The following is a 21,657-nucleotide window of genomic DNA, read 5'->3' as shown; positions in this document are numbered from 1 at the left end:
ATCTGCAACTCAAGCACCTGGGGCCAGAACTGCCATGGGACCGAGGGCTGACTAGGCTGTATGGAGGAAGCGCTGCAGGAAGAGTCATCAAAGTAAAGGTTCAAGCAAACAGACATTCATTTGTGAACTTGCAAACATTTCTTTCACAGATTAGCTGCAAAACTGGAGACAATGTGCCAAAAATTGTTGCAGATCCTGGAAGGCCTTCAAGATTAAAAACCATTACAAAAGAAAGAGCTGGTTTTTTCTGTATACTGTGATAAATAAATAAGGTTTCCACTGAACACTCCCCCCTCCAGATTAATGAAGTAAGTATTCTCAATTTAGAACGGTCACATAATTGTCTCAATCCTTCAGTACTCCTCCTTTTCCATTTCTTTAAAAAAGCAGATCAGGAACACACTCTTGCTGGAATTTACATAGAGAACCTTGTCTCTCTGGTGCCTGCTCTACCTACCAGGCAATGGATTCATAATCACCCTGTAAATAATTAAATATTCATTAAGTCTGGGAAAGAGCTTGAGAGCTTCAACAAACAAGAAACCAGGGAGACTTGTCCAAGTCTCAGTTCCTTAGTTCTCAAAGCAATCATTTGCAATGTGGGAGATCTGTACTGAAGACTCAATTTTGAGTAAGATAAAGATAACAAAATATGGAACTGAACTCCTCATGCAAATTCTCTGATCACTAGAAAGGATGCACCAATCAGATTCCTGAAGCCACAATTTCATACATATTCTCACATGGCTCAGCAGAAAAAGCAACATTTTTAGGTCTACTCTGGTGGCAACTCAGATGACATCAGCATGGATGAAGTTGGCACTTTGTCTCTGCCATCTGGAGGCAAGTCAGTTTCTGGTCTATAAATATTAGAGATGCTGCATTTCAAATTATACTACAGAATAAGCATGTAAACTAGTATGTGCAGTCACACAAACATACTAACTCCTCAGACCTGAGGCAGCAACCAAAGTGGAACTAAATGTGGCATCTGAAAGGCAAACACAAGAGCCAGAATTCTTTTATTAATTTAATCCCATGGGATATTTTACACCCTAACCTCTTTGAGCCCTCATGGAAGACTTGAAAACTGCTACTGTAGCCTGAAAGTCTGTCCTCTTAGGCTTGAGCAGAGACCCCAGCCTACCCCCCACAATTATAGAGGTCATCCTGGAACCACCAGGAAACAACACAGAGCTATACTGAACTGCCAATCAAGCCACAATCAAAGCATGTGCTTGCAGTCTCGTTGAACAGTCCCTCTGAACATCCATACCCTCTTACCAACAACCCACTGGTTTGTTTGTCAGGGAATATATATTGGAGGAATTACAGTTTGGCTCTTGTTTTCATTGACTTTTCCCTTTTGATATGCAGAAGAGGGTTTTTCCTGCTCAACATTATGGTTGTCCAGAAAGGTTTCCCAGAGATGTGAGCCTCTCCCCTGTACTTATCTGGACCATACAGTAGATCCTCCTGGAAGTTACGCTAAGACAGGTAGAAAATACTGTGACTGGTGAACACGACTTAATAAGGGCAAACTGTGCCTGAGAAACTTGGTGGTCTTCTGTAATGCAGGTTATAGCACTAGTAGGTAAGCAAAGAGCATTATGTCACATACCTTGACTGGTGTTAAGCACTTAATGCTATCTCACATGACATCCTTCTCTCTAACCTGGAGCCACATCGATTTGACCTGAAATGTGTGCCTCTGCAAACCTCATGAAGTTCAAAAAGGCCAAGTGTAAGGTCCTGCATGTAGGTCAGGATAACTCCAAGGACAAATACCGGCTGAGCAGAAAATGCATGGAGAGCAGCCCTGAGAAGGACTGACAAGAAGCTCAACATGATTTGGGCTGCATCAAAAGGAACATGGCCAGTGGGCCAAGCGAGGGGATTCTTCCCCCCTACTCCGCTCCAGTGAGACCCCACCTGGAGGGCTGCATCCCACTCCGGGGCCATCAACATAAGAAGGATGAGGACATGCCGGAGGAAGTCCAGCGTAGGGCTATGAATATGATCAGAGGTCTGGAGCACCTTTCCTATGAGGACAGGCTGAGAGTTGGTGCTGTTCAGCCTGGAGAAGAGAAGGCTCAGGGGAGACCTCAGAGCAATCCTCCAGTACCTAAAATGAACAATAAAGCTGGAATTTTTACAAAGGCATATAGTCATAGGAGAAGGGGTAATGGCTTTGAACTGAAATAAAGTAGCTTTCAGTTAGATACAAGGAAGAAAATCTTTAAGAGTGGTAAGACTTTTTTTCTCATTAAGACCACACAAGTTCACAAGGTGTAGTCCATTGCACCATCCCACAGGTAAAGTGGGAATACTGCTTAAGAAGGACAGGATTTGACCCACAACTACAATATCATGGTATCAGAAGTGGCTGGCAATTAAAGGATTACAATGCAGTCCACAATAATCCGATGAGCTCAGCTGCAGATGCACATAGACTGCTCATTGCAGGCTGCTGGGAAAGAAGTGATGCAAGGCATGCACAATGGTGCTTGCTGCCACCCTGGGCAGAGAGGAGCACCTAGCAGGTGGGGACCTGCTACCTACACTGGGCTCCCTCATCTCTTCTGAACCTTGTGGAAACCTTCTCCCACTTTGCACATGGTTCTGAGTTTAATGAAAGTATAAGAGCAGACTAACACTTTGATTCTATTTTCTGACATTATAAGAATCCCACTAATTTTATGCACTGTTATTTGGAAATTAAGAAGGCACAAATGAAGACAGCCCCCCAAAAAGGTACATAATACAAACAACCTCAAGCAGCCTGCCAGGCAGCAAGCACAGCATAGTAGTCAAGTTCTCAAACATAGCAGTTATCCGCATGCACAACACACACAAAAGCTAGCTTTCTACTACACAGCTGGCTCCTCAAGGAACTAGTATTATTTAAGTCAAGAATTAAGACATCAATATGCAAAATACATGAGGCACCTATGGACAAGAGCTTATACACTTTCATTTCTACTCACTGGCAAATCAGTGATTAGCAAGAGGTAGAGCTTGCTGTGCTGTCTAGCCACTTGTAGCAACCTTGGTGTATTAAGAATCTTATCATAAGGTTAAGAACTTTTTTCTTTTTAGCAGGCCTTTTGAATGCCTGCATAGATACTCTCAAAGAAATAAAAGTAATTTTATGCCTAGCAACTTAGTCACAGCAACTAGTCACAGAGACCAGTACTGAAGTGTAGACAAAAGGGAAAGCCTTTCTGGGGTGGTTTTGCTTGGTTTTAGTAGAACAAGCAGCATAACAGATAATCCTGATCTATATTTTAAAAATTCAACTAAGTAACTTTTAATCTTTTCAGTTTCTCCATTATTGTGTAAAATAGTAACTTAATTGTTGACTTAGAAAGTTTAGTTGAGATGCCTGCTTATCTTGGTACTGAATGAACACTTACCTTCCCTCTGACCTGATACTTTATATTGTTTATCCTCTCTCTGCTTAAAAAAGAATCAGAAAGGAAAAGCAAAGAACAGCAAGGTTGGAAAAAAGGTTGTCGAAAGAACAGAGCTATACAAGAGTTATCACCGAATCTTATTAGACTTCTGGCGTACTCTGTACTTCATAAACATGAACAGATTCCTCTGATTTTCAGGAAACAGATACTCGAACTAGCTAAAACAGTAGAGACTGCTTTCTTTTCCCATATGAAAGAACGTACACTGCCAAGTGAAAGGGGATCAGCCTGTCTCCTTATTTAGTTTCACACACAGAGCAAAGTCAAAAGTGTGCACCACTCCATTTGTGACACCCTGGAAGAAACAAGCAGCATCTCAAAGACTCCTCACAAAAGACAGCACCAACAAACTGCTAGCAGCTTTTACATGCAGAGTAATTCAGATGAGTAAGCACTGAGTCAGTTAAGGAGTCTGGATAGTTTACATGAATCTCTAGTCAGTTTTGTTTCCCACAACAGCTAATTATGTAAAGGGTTACAATCATTACTTCCTGGAAGTCATCATCCAGTAAGCCAGCTGCATTTGCTTTTTATTCCCAATATAGCTAACAAGAAATACTGCACCATAAGTGTTCTAATTATACTTTTTGCAACTTCTGTTTTACAATAAAAAACCATTTAGGTCTAGTATATTTTGAGAATGTTTTAGTTAATATGCTAATACAGCTTCCTTGCCTGCTTGTCAGCACTTCTGCATCTATAAAGCAAAGTCTCAGGAGGTTGCAACTGAAACTAAAGCATGTTTTATTGGTCAATAATAGGTAACATAACAAAGTTAACAGGAATATTCTAACTGATGAATCCCTGGTCATGCTTCTAAGCAAGTTCTATTAAACATTTTTTGAGAAAAATAGACAAAGTATTCTTCCCTTCTCACCACCTCAATCAAAAGCAGCCGCTCAGATGTTATGATCAAGGCAAACACTGATAAAGAACCCACATACCTTAGGAGAGACTTCATTAAAGACAGATCAGTAGCATTGTGCTACACTGGATAGAGTTTGGAGCAAATAACACAGACCATCTTTAATTTATCTCACAGATATGATTATTAAAGAGTCAAATCGTAAACAATACACTTCCTTCACAACATTTTCTTAGAGCATTTAGTGGGCTTTCCCTTCCTGCCTGCAACACCTACCTCATTACCATGCATCTAAAGAAGGGATTATTTTATTGGGCCAACTATGAACTAAACCAAGCACTTACACCTTCCAGAGAAGACAGGAGAATAACATGAAATCATGGCCATCCCTACATACAAGCCAGTTCTTGGAAAGAGAACAACAGATTTGCTTGAGATTATTTCCAAAATGCTCTTAATTTTTCATAATGACATTATACCTCAATCACAGGATTTATCAGTCACCTCTAGGTAAAATTCAGGTTTCCAGTGGGTTGTACAATCCAAGACTGAATACTGCACTTCGAAATTCATACAGGTATACGCCTGAGAAATAGTGACAGTGGTGAAAAAATGAGAGGGAAAGAGTTCTTAGAGAGATCTTCCTTCATCAGTTACAAAACTGAAATTAACAAAAAATATCTTGAGACTATGAGTGCTTTGCCTGGACAAGATGGATTAGTGGGCACAGCACAGGTAAAAACACCTTTAGCCTACTAGGTGGCTGCAGCTCACTTGTGACACACTTCAATGTCTACTAGAAGATGACTTCCACAAGCTGCAGAAAACAGTAGATTCCAGAGGAAGTAGTGCCTCAGGATTATGGCTCCATTACAATAGATCAAAGTGAACTGTTTGTCTTCGAGCACTCCCACAGGACCAAGCCACCGGACAAACTGCCAGAACAGCCTGCAGATGCTTAAGTCTTGGAAACAAAGGAAAGAGCAGTGATAACCAACTCCTTTAGTTTTGGTGCCAGATATAGCCTTGGCAATGTAAAAGATACACAGCAAGCAGTTTTCCTGTGCAGACAGTTCTGTCTCTTACCCAAGAGATTGATCCATGCTCTCACCAATGGCCCTCTGAACTTCATCCCAAGTATCTGCTACTGCACAGCCCACCAGGCTCATCCCTGTTAGTGGTACATAAGCAGTGATGCCAGTCATTGCACCTTCAACCACTGCCTCCAATTCTCAGCTTTTGCTCTTCTTTCACATGCATATATATGTACCTACACATATAACCTCACAATCTCTTGAACCTCAGGGTGTGTGGCACAGTGCTCAACAGACAAAAAGTGGAGAAAGAAAAGACAAAATTACTTCAGGAACAAGATGCCATTCATGACTCACAGCTCCCAGACTCAGACTAACCCAGCACAGCGTAAGGTCAGCCAGCCTTGCCTCAGAGATGGCCAGCACTCAATCACATCAACCCAGAGAGCTCACAGCACAGAGTACAGGGCAGATCCCTAGAAGAGTCAGGTCCAGTCCATATGTGGCAAGGTGGGAGAAGCCACTCACAGAGGAAATGCTGCCATAAGACTAACTCTGCAGGAAGCAGAGATGGCAGCTCCCCGAGCACAGGCAGCCCTGCTACACATTTAGCCTAATCGCTCACACACAAACAAACCCCCACACTCCAAAGCCTATCTTGCCCTGTGAAAGCTGAGCAGTAAGAGTAGATTAGACTCTAATAGGGATTAATACCAGTTAAGGTAGCAGCAATTTCCACTAGGGAGACCAGAGAGATTAGATGTGGGATAGCATGACAGGTAGATGTCAGAAGGATTGGGGAAAAAAAGGTAAAGGGAAGAACAAATACCACGGGAGCTTGCACTGACACCTCCCCTGCTCGATTTGTGCTCTCTCCCATGTCCATCCCTGTGCAAAGCAGAGATCAGACATGCTGTACTGTCAAGTCATGGTCAGTGATTTCTAACAGGCTGTGTAATGGTCAGGAGGCGATTTCTTATCCAATCTCAACAGCACTGACCCAGTTTTTTCCAGCACTGTCATCCATCACCTCTGAGTGACAAGGAGACCAGTTTTCACAAAAGGCAAAACCTAACACAAGCAAAGTCTGAAGCAGAAAATGGAAAGAAATTCAGATCCCATTCTGTCCTACTGCAGCCACTTCAAAGCTATGTTTAATTTTATTAGTAACTAGAACTCCAGTTCATAAAAAAGTGACCAATAAAAGATAATGGCAGGAAATTAAATGACCTTAGCATGATTTAGAGCATTGCTGTGCAACAGCAAAACTGAACAAAAAGTATTCTTGGAAAGGCAAAAAAAAGCCCCAAAGAAGTGATCACAAAAAGTTTCCAAATTGCTTCAGAGTCAGAAGCAAGTTAAAACTTCATGTTAGAGACTAATGAAAAGGTGTATCATCAAAGCATATGAATTAAATATGCAATATGATTTCCATACCAGAAGGAAACACTGTTCAGACAATCCATTCACTACCTACCTTTGCATGTGTGCAACAGTAATCAAGACTTTATTCACCTTTAAATTCAAGTAAAATAACAAATGTAGCTTCACTGTGGTGCAGGAACGCAGCAGCTACAGTGTGTGGTCAAACCAGGAAAAAAAAAGTGTACTTTCCTCACTCTTGATGATATTTTCAACAAGGCATGAAGAAAAGGTGTTTTTTCTTTAATTGTACATAAAAACTAAGAAGCTAAAACCTCTCAAGTTCCTCAGTCGTGACCTTTGGGAAGCAGGCATTTTGTAGGGCTCCCCCATGCCCCAAATACTTTGGTACACAGCATAGTAATAATCCAAGTCCCTTAGTTTTCATTCCGAGAAAGTTGTGGAAGAGTAAGAGTATTGAGTATGTTGGTTAACAAAAAAAAATAAAAAAAAAATTAAAAAAAAAATCAGAACAAGACAAAACCCAAAACCAATCAAAAATCTGTTCAGTTTATGACTGACCTGTCTGAATCTGCAGATACCGCTTTCAGCTGCATAGTCATCTACAAACTCATTAACATTTACCTGGACAACCAAGTTTGTACTCTGAAAGGAAGGACCAGAGAGCTGGGAGAAAATGGTGGGGGAAAAGAAAAGAAACTTCATTACACAACATAACTCCAACTGGAAAATAGCATGGAGAACAATATCCTTTCTGTATCAGACAAAGTCCTGCATGTGGTCAAATTCTTTGACTAGAAAAATTTCTGCTAAACCACATTTGATAAACTTGAACTTTGAAAACTGGCATCTATTCATCAGATGTTTCTTTAAATAAACCTCAAGAATTCTGGCATCATCCAAGGTACCAAACATTTCATTACAACGGCTTTATTCAAAATAGCTACCAGTTTACTAAAACAGCAGTCCAATTTGTATTTCAAAACTCAGCCTTTTCTCAGAGAGGCTTCTTCTGTTCTTTTAATGTGAAGCTGAAATTCAGTTTCACAATTCAGAATTTTCATTTCCATAAAAATTAGTTAGGCAATGTAATACAGACTGCTACCAAGTTCTTTCTGATGAAAAATAGGAGTGCTCTGTTCTGAAGAAGGCCATGCAAATACTGATCCTGGGGAAGTGTCTTCCTCTGCAAACTGCTTTTGGGCTTGCATTTCCACTAGGTCATTTTCAACTGAAAGATGAAGTTGGAAAAAGGAGGGATCTAAGCAGCTCTTCCCCCAGCCCATTTCAGTTGGAGAAGCAGCTGTGTAAGACGGCTGAGATTTAAACTCCAATGATTCTCAACAGTTCACACCTACAGAGGATCTCTCTGAAGAGACAGGCCCAATAGTCAATACACTGCTTACCTAGTCAAAGCACATTTCTCCTGTGCATGGAAGACCAGTTACAGGAGTAAATTTCCAAACGGAGCCAGGTACTCAAGATCTCATCAGCATACCCTTTACCATAGTCAAGACACCCTATCACAGACATCAGAGGATGCTCTATTATTTCTTCACTACTGTGAATTGCTCAGTTACTTTATCAATAGACATTACTTGACATTATCAGCATTACCAAAGAGCAACTGGTCCTCAAAACATAAAAAATAAGATAGGCCACTGTAGAAAACTGAGCCTTCAGTTAAGGCAAGCTGTCTATAAATCTAATAGGGTCATACATCAGAAAGTTAATACTTGGCTCATAACTATACCACCAGTCTGCTGCTGATCTAAAAAGTATTCCTTCCACTTTCTAGCTCTAGTTGTATCCCCCACCCCAGTTGCAAGGTTGGTAAAATTACCTCTAAAGACTTCAGAGTACAAATAAAATTACCACATTCTTCAGAAAAACACAGATACAACTGACACTGTGAATGACCAGCTATGTTACTTTCCAGGTGCCTTTATGTCTACAAAGTGAGGTACACATGCCATCATAATATTCTTACATCCCCCAGATAACAGGTATAGGCATCCAGCTAGACAGATCTAACTTCAGTATTAAAACATCCTTAAGAAATATTCTTCTGCCTTCTATACAACGTGCAGGGAAGTAAACACACCTACCTTATTGATTCAATTGGGGCAGTTCTTGACAGAAGGTAGACTGAAGAACAAGGATGTTGCAAAAAAAAAAAAAAAAAAAAAAAGGGGCAATAAAATGCTTTGCCCGCAATGTCAGAAGTACCTTGTTTACTTCAGCCTGACAAATAAGTAACATTTACAGACTTCCTGCTGTTCCTGTATGACCTCTCCTAAATCGATAGCCAATCTAGTAATACTGCTAAGAATCCAAGGAGAAGATGCCAGTTCACACCTCTCAGGAAACAGGCACGACAATTAACATCTGTTACTGCTTCCTATGTGAGGAGTTAAGAGCAGAAAAGCTATGCGAAGAATCGCACTGTCAAATCCTCATTTCCAAATATGGCACCATATACATACCCACCAGGGCATGTACCCTTCAGGCCCCTCTTCCTTCAGTATTAATATTCAGACATTTTAGGGCACAATTTACAAATGCACACATCAGTGGCACGGTTTCTGAAGCACTAGGGCTGATGCTCAGCAAGCCGGGCTCAATGCAACCTCACAACAAGGAATGGGAGATACGTGCTGCTGCACTCCTGGGCACACACCTGTCCAGAGGACTTCAAATGGCCAGTCTGCTGCCCAGTTGTCCACATCCTTCAGCAACTAAACACATCAGCAGTGAGAAATCAGCTAGCCATTGCAAACACCAGAAATCACAGGCAGCAAAAGCAATTTGGCCACACCCTTTCTCCTAACCTAAGAAATTCCAAGCAGTATATGGGGATCTGACTTTCCTAAATCTACATTCCCTTAAAGCTATCTTGCTGGATAATTAGGGCTGATTCTTCAGGCCTTGAAGCCTCAATATCAAAAAAGATTTTCAAGGTATCACACAGTGATATCACTGCTTTTTTGTAGTATCACTGAGCTGGTGTCAAGAAGAATTATATCTTAGCACAGACAGTTCTTGCCACCTGAAATACAATTGTAGTGATGCTGTTTAAATAAAAAGCGTCTCTGACTACAATAAGCCCAGAATACCTTTTCAAACAGCTGCTAACCAACAATTCCGGCAAGACAGCTGGGTGGGACCAGACTGCACACACCCCAGATCACCACAAAGAAGCAAGGCAAGTTAAAATTCCTATTTAGCTGTATCTACAAATGCCACCTCCCTCTGCAATTATGATGGGGGACCATGGCACCAAATGAAATCCAGGTTATCAACAGTACTTTATGCCTTATTCTTTGGTGTCTTTTGAAAATATACAATAAATATAGCTGAAGGGCATGGCATTTTTTCTTCATTATTCAAAAGAAAAGACTGGTATATATAGCAACTGGCAGCAGAAAATAAAGGCTGAGCCTTTAACAATCAAGTTAGGAGGAGGCAAAGAACAGTCTGCACAGTGTGCAATGAGTTTAAGATCTCAAACATTTTTTATGCTCTATGACCAAGACAAATCTGCACCATGCCCACAGAGAGGCAAAAGCGCCACACCTTCAGGGACTCAGTGGCAGTGAACACATCAGCTATGTGAGAACTGTCTTGGCCCTGCCCATGTCAGACAGACACTTGAAGCATGGCCTACCTGCCAGCTCAGACCCCTCACTGCCCACCTCTCTGGCAGACCTCTTATTTTAAGCATACTTTCCTGGACACAAAGACTTTCAACAGTGACAGGCGTTTTTCACAAAAAGTTACGCTTAAGAAAAAATAACCCCAAAAACTACCTCTTTACTTCTAAGAGGAAAAAACCCAACAAAACTACAAACCAGTGCCTTGAAAAATTGATGTCCTAGGATCAAGTGAGAGGAAAATATATTGTGCAAGTACACAAAGTCAATAAATCTTTCAACATCTGAGGAGTGGTCCCTCCCACCCAGTTCCAGACGCTTCACACAGAAGGTCCCCAGCCCTTGCCTGCGTGGAGCAGGAAGGCTGTTCCTGAAGCCCACGGACATGCATGAGGACATGGTCCATCTCTGCACATCGCAGACTATGGACAGCATCAAGGAGAGAACACCCTACCGATGTAAGGAGCATACTAGCATCATTTTAAAAATCAGAGTTCAAGGTGTTGCATACCTTTTTAAATGCCGTGTTTCAGGTTCACATCCATCCCTCGATTTATCACAATTTATATATTATGCAATATTTTTCCCAACAGCACCGAGAAGGATGCGCACCAAGAGACCCACACCCCACTGCCATGTGGCTACTTTCCCCATCTCTGTTCCGCCCAAGACACTGGCAGAGAGAAAACACTAGGCGAGGAAACTCGAGGGCCTGGAAGCTCCGGTGGCTCAAGCCAGGATCTGCCAGCGCTGTCCTTGGCACAATAGTTGGACGCGATACAGCCGGGCGATGCGAGGCTGAAATACTTCCTGGGATGGCTGAATGGGCTCATTCAGCAGTCAAGGGTAATTCTTTATTAGCCATCTTCTACAGCCCAGCACAGAAACTACAGCCCTGAGGAGAGGGTGGGAGAGAGCAGCCATGTGCCTGAAGAAAGGGGTATGGCTATGGCTTAGCATTGTCTCTCGCCTCAGTAACTGACAAGCTTTTTTTTTTGTTTGTTTTTTGTTTGTTTTTTGTCCTCCCTTTCTCCTTCCCTTCCAACCCCCCCCTACACCCCCGGGCGCTACCGAAGTCGGTGGAGGAAGGGAAGGTGCTCGGCTGGGGCCGGGCTGTGGAAGAGCCGCCCCAACTGCCGTCCGGCTCCGGCCCCGGCCCCTCGAACCCACCGGCGCCGCTCGGAGCACTGGGGGTGGGGAAGCCTCCGCCGCCCTCTCGGCGCTCCCTCCCGCTCCGAAGTTCGGGCAACTGGGACCGGCCGCCCCGCCGGCGGTGGCGGCTCGGCCGGCAGCCGGGGGAAGGGGCTGGCAGGACGCCCGGCACCCGCGGCGTCTTTCCCGCTGCCTCCCCGCGCTTACCTTTCACTTGACTTTCATACTCCGCTATAATCTCTTTGTCCTTTTTGAATCTGCTCGTGGTTGACATTATCCACTCGCTTCTTCCGCTTCTTCGCCTTGTTCTAAATTATTATCACTAATTATTCTTGTTTTTCTGGAGGAGCTCCCAAGTTGTGTCGGGCGGCCGCAAGCCCGAGAGAGAGCGGCGGCCGAGGAGGCGGCGGGCGCTGGCCCCGCGGGAGCGCCGCCGGCACCGGAGGCGGGGAGGGCGATCAGACTAACCCCGGCGCAGGCACCATCGCCTCCCGGCACCGCCGCCGGCAGCAACGCGGTCCGCGGCCCGGGGCCGCCGCAGGGCGGGGCGGCGGAACAGCGGCCGCGGGGCTCTCGCTTCCACTAGGCGAGGGCGGGGGCCCGGCGGCTGCGCCCCACCATTGTTATCTCTCCTCGTAACCGGGAGAGGGGAAGCAGGGAGAGAGAGGCGGACGAGAGGCGGGCGAGAGGCAGGCGGCCGCGCTCGGTCCGTACGCCAGAGACACCGGTTACTGCTGTCGCGGCGCTCGCCTGGGTGGGAACTCGGGGCCGGCGCCCCGCCGTGACTAACCCCGGGCGGCAGCGCCGCGGCGCATGTCCCAACCTCGCGGGGCGAGCAGTCGCCGGCTCAGGGCGGCTCCCCCGCCGCGCCCTGGAGAGGTGTCTCCGGGAATAAACTTCTCCCCGCCCTCTCTCCGCTGTCTCCTCCCTTCCTGCCTGCCCGCCCGCCTCTGGTCTTCCCTCTCCTTGTCTGCCCGCTCCGGCGCCCCGCCGGCAGTTGCTCACGTCCCCGAGCCGGACCCGTGCGTGCAGCCCCCGCTCGCCCCCGCCCGCCTACAGCCGGGAGCCCAGCAGGCCTGGAGGGGGGGGGGCTCGGGCAGGAGTGGGAGGAGGGAAGTCCCCGCCCCGCTCCGCCGCCCCCATCGAGCACATGGTGGCCGGATGCTCTCGGGGGACTGGGGTGTGAGGTCGCCGTACGGTTACAGAAGGCTCTTGATCCGGCGGGGAAAGTTAAAGCCCCGCGCTGCCGTCAGCGCCAAGCCGCTCGGAGAGGGCGAAGCCGGAGGGGACAAGTGGCCTTTGGGGACCCCGTGTGCCTCCCCATTCTATCCGGAGGCAGGGCACGGCTGCACCGGTGTGGTGCCGGACGCCGGGCACCAGAGCATGGCCGCACCCAAGGGCAGAGCTGTGCCCTCAGCGCAGCAGGTCGTGCTTCCACCGCCCTTGTCCGCCCGGTGCTCCCCTGCGGATGCAGCTTGTTCTCGAGGGCATTGCCTGTATGGGGCAATCCTCGCATCTCCTGCGGGAAACAAGCGAAGCTTGGCGGGAGGCCGCTCAAAATGCTGCTCCCTTGAGCTGCTGCACGTGGCACGCATCGGGGCTGGTCCTGATGTCTGACAGTCGCGTTCAATGTCAGTCTTAGAAGGATGGATTCCAGCCCAGCAAGCAGTGGTGTACAGCCTCGCAAAGCTGGGAAAATGGAAATAAGATCATCCAGAATGGCAGGAGCAGCTGAAATTTGGATCACAGGGCAAGTTGTCAAAAGGACCTAAGTGACCCTGGCATGCCCTTGGTCCAGGGTGCCTCCAGCTGCGGTGGGGACAGCCTCCTCTGCCTGAAGAGCTGGAACCTGGTTCAGCCCTTGGAGACTGGAAGATGAGAGCTGGCTGCCAGCTCTGCAGGTGCAGTGAGATCATGCCTGCCAGGAGTCAAGCATAGTGATTCACAGACCTGGTAGCCGTGCTTCACCGAGCTCCCTAGCTGTAAGGCTGGGAATGCAGAAGGGCTCAGGTTGTACAACCCATTTTTCTTTTCTGCCAGCTGCTCTGAAACTTTGCTTTTGTCAGAGAAGAGCTTTCTGGGAAAAAAAAAACCACTGAAAAAGCAGAATGATTGACACTGCTGCCTTGCGATGAACAAATAATGTGTCTGTCATTCATGGGTCAAAGCCAAAAGTCAAACCAAGACACAGCTTCAGACTTTGAGCTGCAGAGAGGTCAGCTCTGAGGAGGCTAAAAACAGGCAGGGGACATTCTGGAGACAGAAGGCTCCATTGATATCAGGTATGTCCGGGAGTGATTAAGCATAGATGCACACTATCTAGAATGAATTGCCAAAGATAGTGGCTGTATAATTTGTGTGGTGGAACTTCCCAGAGATCCTGTCCTGGACAGCTAGCTCTGATGCTGCAAGGACCTGACTCTTTGGGACAAAAAAGTGAATTGTGGGATCATCTGCAATTGGGAAGGTTCAAGGTTCAGCTGCCCAGTGAATTGGCTGGATTTGAGTTTGAGTGCTATGGGGACCTGATGCTCAGAGAGCAGTGGCACAATTAACTGTACTCACGCAGAGATTCTTGCTTGTGTTTATATTTAATTATTATAATAATCACGTTGCCTTGGTGTTACAGTTGCTCACTTCCACACCTCTGCATTTCAGCAGAAAGTGTACATCTGTCCTTTGCAGTTCATCTTTCGTTAGGTATCTTGGTCTTGCTGCTAGGGAATGAGGGTAACAGGATTCCTGTTCCCTTTTCCATCTTCATGTTTTGTTTGCTGTAGTTTTATTACATTTCTTCCTCTTGCCCTCCCAGCGCAATCTTTTTCCACTCTGACCTCAGTCCAGATCACCTAACACTGTCTTAGTACAGGGGGTTATTGTCTAAAACCAATTTTAAAATTTAGATTGGATAGTCAAGTTACATCCCTTGAATAAGAAGCCCAGCCTCAAAAGAGCAGTCATCTCTGTTATCCCAACCACTTTGATTTTCATCTCAACCTTTGATGCCAACATCTTGCCTCCTGGGTGTTCATCCTGGAGTCCATCTGTTTGGCTGGGGACTGGCTGATTTACAAGACAGTGGGCCATGTTCCCTGGGAACACGAGTCACTAGCTGGAGATTAGTTATAAGTCTGGTCTTTCAGAACACTGTTTCTGCAAACAGGACAGGAAACAGTGCTCAAGTCCCCTTGTGTTCTGTGTGAGGTCATGCAGAACGGCACTTCCAGCCAGGACAGTTTTTTCTCCGCTACCTAGGACTTGGGCATACAAACCATGTCCAAATGTGTTTGAAGGTGTAGAAATGTTCTGTGCATCCTCTCCTGAGTCCTGAAGGATGCAGCCCTCTCTTACCACTAAACCTGTGCTGGAAAGACTGTGAGAAGAAGGGTGCAGAGATAGGCTGAATGCCCATGCCTATGCCATCCATCCCCTTTGCACTAGATCCTGCATCCAGAGGATCAGCCTGGCTCAACAATGTCTAAAAAGAAGCTGTGGACAGATTATGTTACTGTTTGAGAAGATGAAGAAACCACCTTTCGGCTCTGAAGACTGACCTCCTTGTACTCAGCCACTCAGCTCAGGGCTGTGTGTCTGTGGCAAGACCACTGAGGAAGGATGGTCCAGGGCCTCAGCAGGCTTGAATGTGCCCGGCTCAGAGCTGGACACCCAAGATTCTGGATCCCTGACTTAAGGTCGGACTCCAGGACAACCAGGATTGAGCTGGCTGAGAAATCTGATTCTGGCCCCTGTCCCTGTTCTCCCCCGCCTCCCCGCTCTCCCTCCTCTTGCTCTTTAGGGATTGGCAAAGGATTGTGCGTTATTACATGGGTGTAATCTTCTTTTAAGATGTTCATGGCAGCTCAAGTCTCCGGACTCAATTCCGCACTGATTTACACAGCCCACAATCCCATTGTGAGTATGGTGATTGCACAGGAACAGATCATGCCTGGGCTCTGCAATCCCACGTTTGAGATGACTTACAGGATCCAGAAGATTATTACAGAAATGCCTGTCATTTGAGACCTGTTTCCAAAGATCCCCACAGAGTTCCCATGAATTTTGAGAGCAGCAAGTGCTGTAGCAGTCGAACAGTCCTGTTATATAAATCCCTGTGGACTCATGAACGATGCTTGAGAAGTCATGTTTATCCAGTGTTCTGTGAACTCTAACTTACTGCTTGTAAAGCATATCCAGGTCTTAGCAGGGAGGATGCTATAGACATTTTAAAAGTATTAGGATAAAGCTGTATGTTGTTGCAAGAGACCAAGTTGTATCAATAATGCAATGTAGTATAGTACTGTTGTGGTACAGTTCTGGTGCAGGGTTTGTGGACTATACCTCAGTGTATGGAGTTAGATAATCTACTCCACTGGGGAATTTGAAAACCTGAATTATGTATGATAGAACAGAGATGTGTTTTTACAGAGAGCAGTTCCTGCAATACTTCATACACTTAGTGCAAAAAGGGAATAACACGGGCATGCTTGATTCTGCTTGCTTGAGAACTGCATTACTGCATTTCATTTACACAGCTTGATGAGCTGTGCAGTATTTGCTTTCTTCTGCTGCTAATAAAAATAGTCCATATAACTGGTTGCTGGCGTATCATTGAGCTATTTTCTATGAGTACATAATAAAACACATTGACCCCCTGAAACAATAAAACCCTACACTAATTTTCTTTAGTCTGAATAGAAGACACATAATTCATCTTGCTTTATAATTGCAGTCAATCAGTCATTTTACAATTGGACAGTAAGTCTCTAAGTGAAAGATCAACTTTAATTTAAACAATGAAACATTTGATTGTTATTGAAAAATCAGTAAGAGACACCATTCAAAGAGCTTGTTCAAATGTTTGTCACTGATAAGATGCACATTTCTAAAGAATCAAATCTATTTGCTTTGGAATGAGATTATTTTAGCAAATACAGTTGCTTATCTAAGATGTAAAACCAGTGAGGCTTTTTTCTCTTCCCTGCCCCCAACCACTGCAGCGCTTAATGCTGCTCCGTGCTTATAAACTCCTGAAACATGGAGATGAAATCTGGGCTTATGGGGTTTGTCACAGGATGCAGAAGAGCCAGGACTTCACCCTGGCTGACCTGAAAGTGTCTCCAAAGCATTCAACCGGACCTTTACAACAATGGGAGCTGCCCAAACGTTAGTAGTTCAAGAGAGATGTTTCCCTTACCTGAGTTTCTCTGTGAGCCTAAGTGGTCACTCACCTTTTATTACCAGGAACAGTACTCTGCCCATTGGCATGGGTATATTGTTTGTAAGGACAAATGTACACAATTTCTTCCAGAAGCAGGAAGAAAAGGCATCCTTGTTCCACTGTAAGACCATCTACATGTGGAGTATGTAGAATTGGTAACATGCTGTAAGTTCATGCTCTAGCAGGGTCCATGACCATTTTCAAGCCCTAAGCTTTACTATGTACCCCCTCAGGTTACTTTTGTTTTTGCCCATTATACTGAGTTTCTTTAGAATATAATGATCAGAATGTCAATTTTGTGAGCTTCACGCACCTTAATTTAGGCAACTGAAGTCATACGCCCAATTCAAATGAGGGCTCCTCAGTATAAAAGAGACAGAGCTCCAGGAGCAAGTCTAGTGGAGGACTACAAAGATGATTAAGTCATCTCTCTTAGGACAGGCTGATAGGGTGGGGCCTGTTCAACCTCAAGAAGAGATGACTGAGGGGGAACCTCATCAGTGTCTCTAAGTGGCTGAAGAGGGGGTATCAAGAGAATGGAGCTGGGCTCTTCTTAGTGATGCTGAGCAATAGGACAAGAGGCAACAAGCAGAAACTGATGCTCAGGAAGTTCTACCTAAACATGAGGAAGAACTCTTTTACTGTGAAAGTGACTGCAATCCTGGAACAGATTGCCCAGGGAGGTTGTAGAGTCTTTTCTGGAGATGCTCAAAAGCTGTCTGGACACAATGCTCAGTAACATGTTCTAGGGACCTTCTCTGAATGGGGAGGTGGGACTGGATGCCCTCCAGTGGTCTCTTCCAACTGTATCCATTCTGTGACTCTTTAATTTAACCAAGTCGTTTAACCTCCTTTAAAAGTCAATCAAGAGAAGTGGACATCTGAAATTCACTTATTTTAGACACTTAATTTAGTATAGATTTTGTTCCCATTTCCCTTAGTATCATAACCAGAGGTCATATAAGACAGTAATGATATCCTTTTCAAAACCTGAAACCTTAAAGTGATATGCTGAATCTCAGCAACAATTAGGAATATTTATCACCCTGTGCTGCTGAATAAAATGCTTAGCTAAGGGTATGCAGACTGCATCTGCTCATTTGCTAACTGCAGTCACATTGGAAAATAATCCTCTTGGCCAGTCATCTGAAGGAAGATTCAAGAAAACAACCACTAGGTAACCTTTTCTATATATGTGTGTGCATGCATGTATGTATACAGCCAATTTGCCATGTTCAAATGTGTGCAATAGTTCTCTCAGCATGAGATACATCTGAATCCAGTGGTGAATTGTTCACATCGCAGAAAGAAAAAAAATCTTCCAAGTGAAATCATTGACTTGAAATGTTAAGAGATCCTTCTGGTTCAATAAGGTAAGATTTCAGTCCTGGAGGACTGAGAGAGTCTGAGATCTGAACAAGAATTGTGTTTCTTCAAAAAGAAAAGCACCAACTCCAAACCTTCCCACATGATTTTCATTGCTATTTTGTTTGAGGAAATTAATGAAGTGATTGATATGTTAATATTTAGTCCTTTGGTTTTGCAGTTCTGAAGTGTGTTTTAATGTTTCCTTGTTAACTTGTTCATTTTGAGCAGTGCTAATAGGACTAATGACATAACCAACATATAGAAAGTGATGAAGTTACTTTATGCCTTCTGCTGTTGTTAAGAATATTATCCTTTTTTATATGGTATTGCTATTCACTTTCCAATTAGTAATTACAAGGAGGAATGAATTTCAAGTAATAACTTTCTCACTTAATGAGAAGAGACTGAGGCAGACTTGCCATTTGGAAACGGAGGAAATATAGAAGTAATTGCATCCTCGCTGCAGGGTTTGTGTTCTCTGTGGGGCTACTTTTATTCTGTTGGTAGCCTTTGAGACGCTAGTATTCCACTTCTGAACATAATGAGCTGAATGCTTAATTTGTAAGCTTTATGCACCTTATACCTGCCAGCTTACTTGCACTAGCATTATTCTGTATTCTTATCTTACTTCTTAAGTTTAAGAGTATATTGTCCAGAGAAGCAGGAAGGTTGTTATTGGCTTGGCTTTTCCTTCTAAGCCTGGTAACGGAACACCACCATATTTTGAAAGAATTCTTCCAAGGGAGCCTAAGGGGTTGTGTTAGTGGTATTTAAAGTCTTTGATGAACAGATAATTGCAACTCTGATAAACAGCTTTTGGGTTTAAATATTCTACTTGCATTGTTTGTGTTTGTTCTGTCCATCCTCATCTAAAAATGAAATACTTCTGATACTTTATTACTAATGACCTTCTCATACTAATGGTTTTGAGTGGAGAACATTAGAAGCTGAGTTATGTTTGAAAGGAGAAGGAACTGCTTGAAGCAGCATCAGATAATTAAGAACATCACATTTTAAAAAATCAGTCCTATGTACTTCATCATGCTGCTGTTATCCGAATTTAACTGGAATGCTTCTATGAATAAGGCTGCTGGATTGTACCCTCAGGACTTAGATAGGGGAGCACAACTGCCAGTCTTGCTATCCTTATATGGCCTTCATGGGCCATCCAGATTTCCCATGCAGGAATCTCAGCTTTCTGGGCTGCTCTCTCTGTGCCAGTAGCTTAAAGGCTGCAAATTGCCTTCATTTATCTTAAAAGGGCATTAATTTTGAAGGCCAGCAATGACACTTCAAATATCAGCCTTGTTCATTTTCTCAGAAGCATCCAGCTAGTCTGCTTATTCATTAATGTGGCTGGATGGGTGGGAACAGCTGCAGTCTATCCAGCTAAAAAAGTGCTTGGCTATTAATGGTCTATGCAGCATGCTGTCATTTCTCTGATTAAGCCCATTGGTCTACCCTCTGGCTGAGCCCTTACTTGAGAGAAAGGCATATGTGGAGAGAGGCAAGAATGGAAAAAGAAAGGCTATGTCTGTAGCATTTTATCTCTTGATTATTGATGTTGCTTTCATGACTTTTTTTCCCTTAGTTACTTTTGCCTTCACAGTTGGAAAAAGACAAATCAGACTCATGCAGGAGGGATGTCAGATGGCTAAAGGTGGCAATATTTGGGACACAGTGGTCCTTGTGGGCCCGTCCAACTCAAAATACTCTGTAATCCTATACTGAAATGCTAATGCCAAGATAACTGAATCTTAGACTGTGAAATAGAGGTAGGAAGGGATACCCAGCTCCCAGCTGAGTCTGAGAAGACCCAGTATTTCTACATTTTGCTTAATACCACTTGAACTTCACTGAAAATCCCAGCTGCTAGCATGGCCTGAGAGCACTCCAGTGTGAGCTGGGTGGTGTCAGTTGGAATGGTTTCAGGCTGCAGAAGGAATTTAATCCAGACCTGCTTCTAGGGCTGCTGTCCGCCTGTATTAAAATACATCGGGATGTCCTTCTTCTGCCACTGAATCTTAAAAGACAAGGACTAATTGTTGAATTGAATTGAAAATTGTTCTTTTAAGTATTTGATACTAGTGTGACTTTTGTACAGGGAAGGTGCTCCTTGCTGCAGTCTCCGTCTCTGGGTGAATTTTGAGGTGCCAGTGATTCCTCAGGCAATGCCCAAGTCTGTGCTGCAGAGGTGTGGAATCATTGGGTGCTTGAAGGTGCCCATGTCCTTTGTAGAACCTGATTTCTGTAATATCCTGAGGTTGCAGCTGACCCTCTCTGCACACCTGGGCTGCTGGCTCTCATCAATAGGAGACACACAGTAGCTCAAAGATAAAATATAATGATCTTAGCCTTACAACTGTGGCTTCAAAGTAAAGCTTTTACGCCAGTATCTAACAAGATACATCCCACATGGAAGAAAATCAGTAAGGAGTTCAGGAGCAATTTTTTCCTTTCATTTTCTGGCACGTGATTGAACATTTCTTAGTCATAGTTCCCATTTGTTATTTCTGTTCAGCCACCCAATGTCACAATAATTGGGTGTGCAATGTTGCAAACTGTACACAGGCACTTGTCTCCAAATGAAGTTATTTTTATAGAGTCTGTTTCTCAGACACATATAACCAAAAGCTTTCTGTTAATATCCACTGCTTCAACAATTCATTTTGACCAAAGATAATATCTGTTTAAGATGATTCATAGTTTTCAAAAGTGATAAGACTGAAGATGTGTAAAAAATCCTTCCTGGAGGCCTCCAGGGCAGTTTCCAGCCGTGGCTGTAGATGTATTTGAGATGTCACAGCTCCCTCCAGCGGGCTACTTCCAGGAGGTGGATTCTGCAGGCACCAACCCAAAGCTTACAAACCTCAGACAGAAAATATTGAAATCATTTTAAAAAAACCATTTATTTCCTGTTGACTGCCGTGTAAATACAGTTTTTCGTTTGGATTAGGGTGTCATGGCCTATGAAAACAACATCTGAGATCTAATAGGATAAGGAAGGTTTCCTATGTTTACATTCTCCAAGTAATCATTCTCCACCATCAAACTACTGCAACAAGTCCAACACAAATGAATGCCATTCATCTGAATGTATGTGACTCCATGTAGGTTTGTTTTCATAATATGGATTCCTGGTTCTTATGAACCTTCACAGGAGCTGATGCCTTCTTTTATGAGTTTTCAAGTGTGACAGTGGATGAAGCCATGTCCATGGGAATGACAAAGTCTAGTCCAGGCTAAGTAACAGATCCAGAATGGAAATGTGTTCTTTCTTTCCAAGAACCTGAAAACACAGAACAATTATTTTGGGAGATTTCCAATAATTCTAATTCTGAGTGTCATTTTTTGTGTGATTTTCATACCCTTTAAATCTTTCTAGCTTCTTGGGAGATTATGTTTTATGACATAAGCATTTTATAAATCTTCCAATTTTCCCAAATACACTAAACCTCAACATCTATATTAATAATTTTTAGATTGATGGTTTATTATTATTTGATAT

General features: G+C 44.0%; 1 protein-coding gene across 2 annotated transcripts in view; it reads right to left on the bottom strand.

Annotated features, from left to right (window-relative positions):
• The window catches only part of SRGAP1 (SLIT-ROBO Rho GTPase activating protein 1), a 137,827-nt gene extending 125,820 nt beyond the window's left edge, over positions 1-12,007 (bottom strand). For both annotated transcript variants that reach the window (XM_062491168.1, XM_062491169.1), the window contains exon 1: positions 11,771-12,007. In XM_062491168.1, the coding sequence (XP_062347152.1) occupies positions 11,771-11,837 (67 nt within the window). In that variant the 5' untranslated portion in view covers positions 11,838-12,007. The remainder of the gene's footprint in view (positions 1-11,770) is intronic.
• Positions 12,008-21,657: the final 9,650 nt, after the last annotated feature.

Source organism: Cinclus cinclus, chromosome 4 (assembly GCF_963662255.1).
Source record: "Cinclus cinclus chromosome 4, bCinCin1.1, whole genome shotgun sequence".
NCBI classification, from domain to species: domain Eukaryota; kingdom Metazoa; phylum Chordata; class Aves; order Passeriformes; family Cinclidae; genus Cinclus; species Cinclus cinclus.
This window is presented reverse-complemented; position numbering and strand designations above follow the sequence as displayed.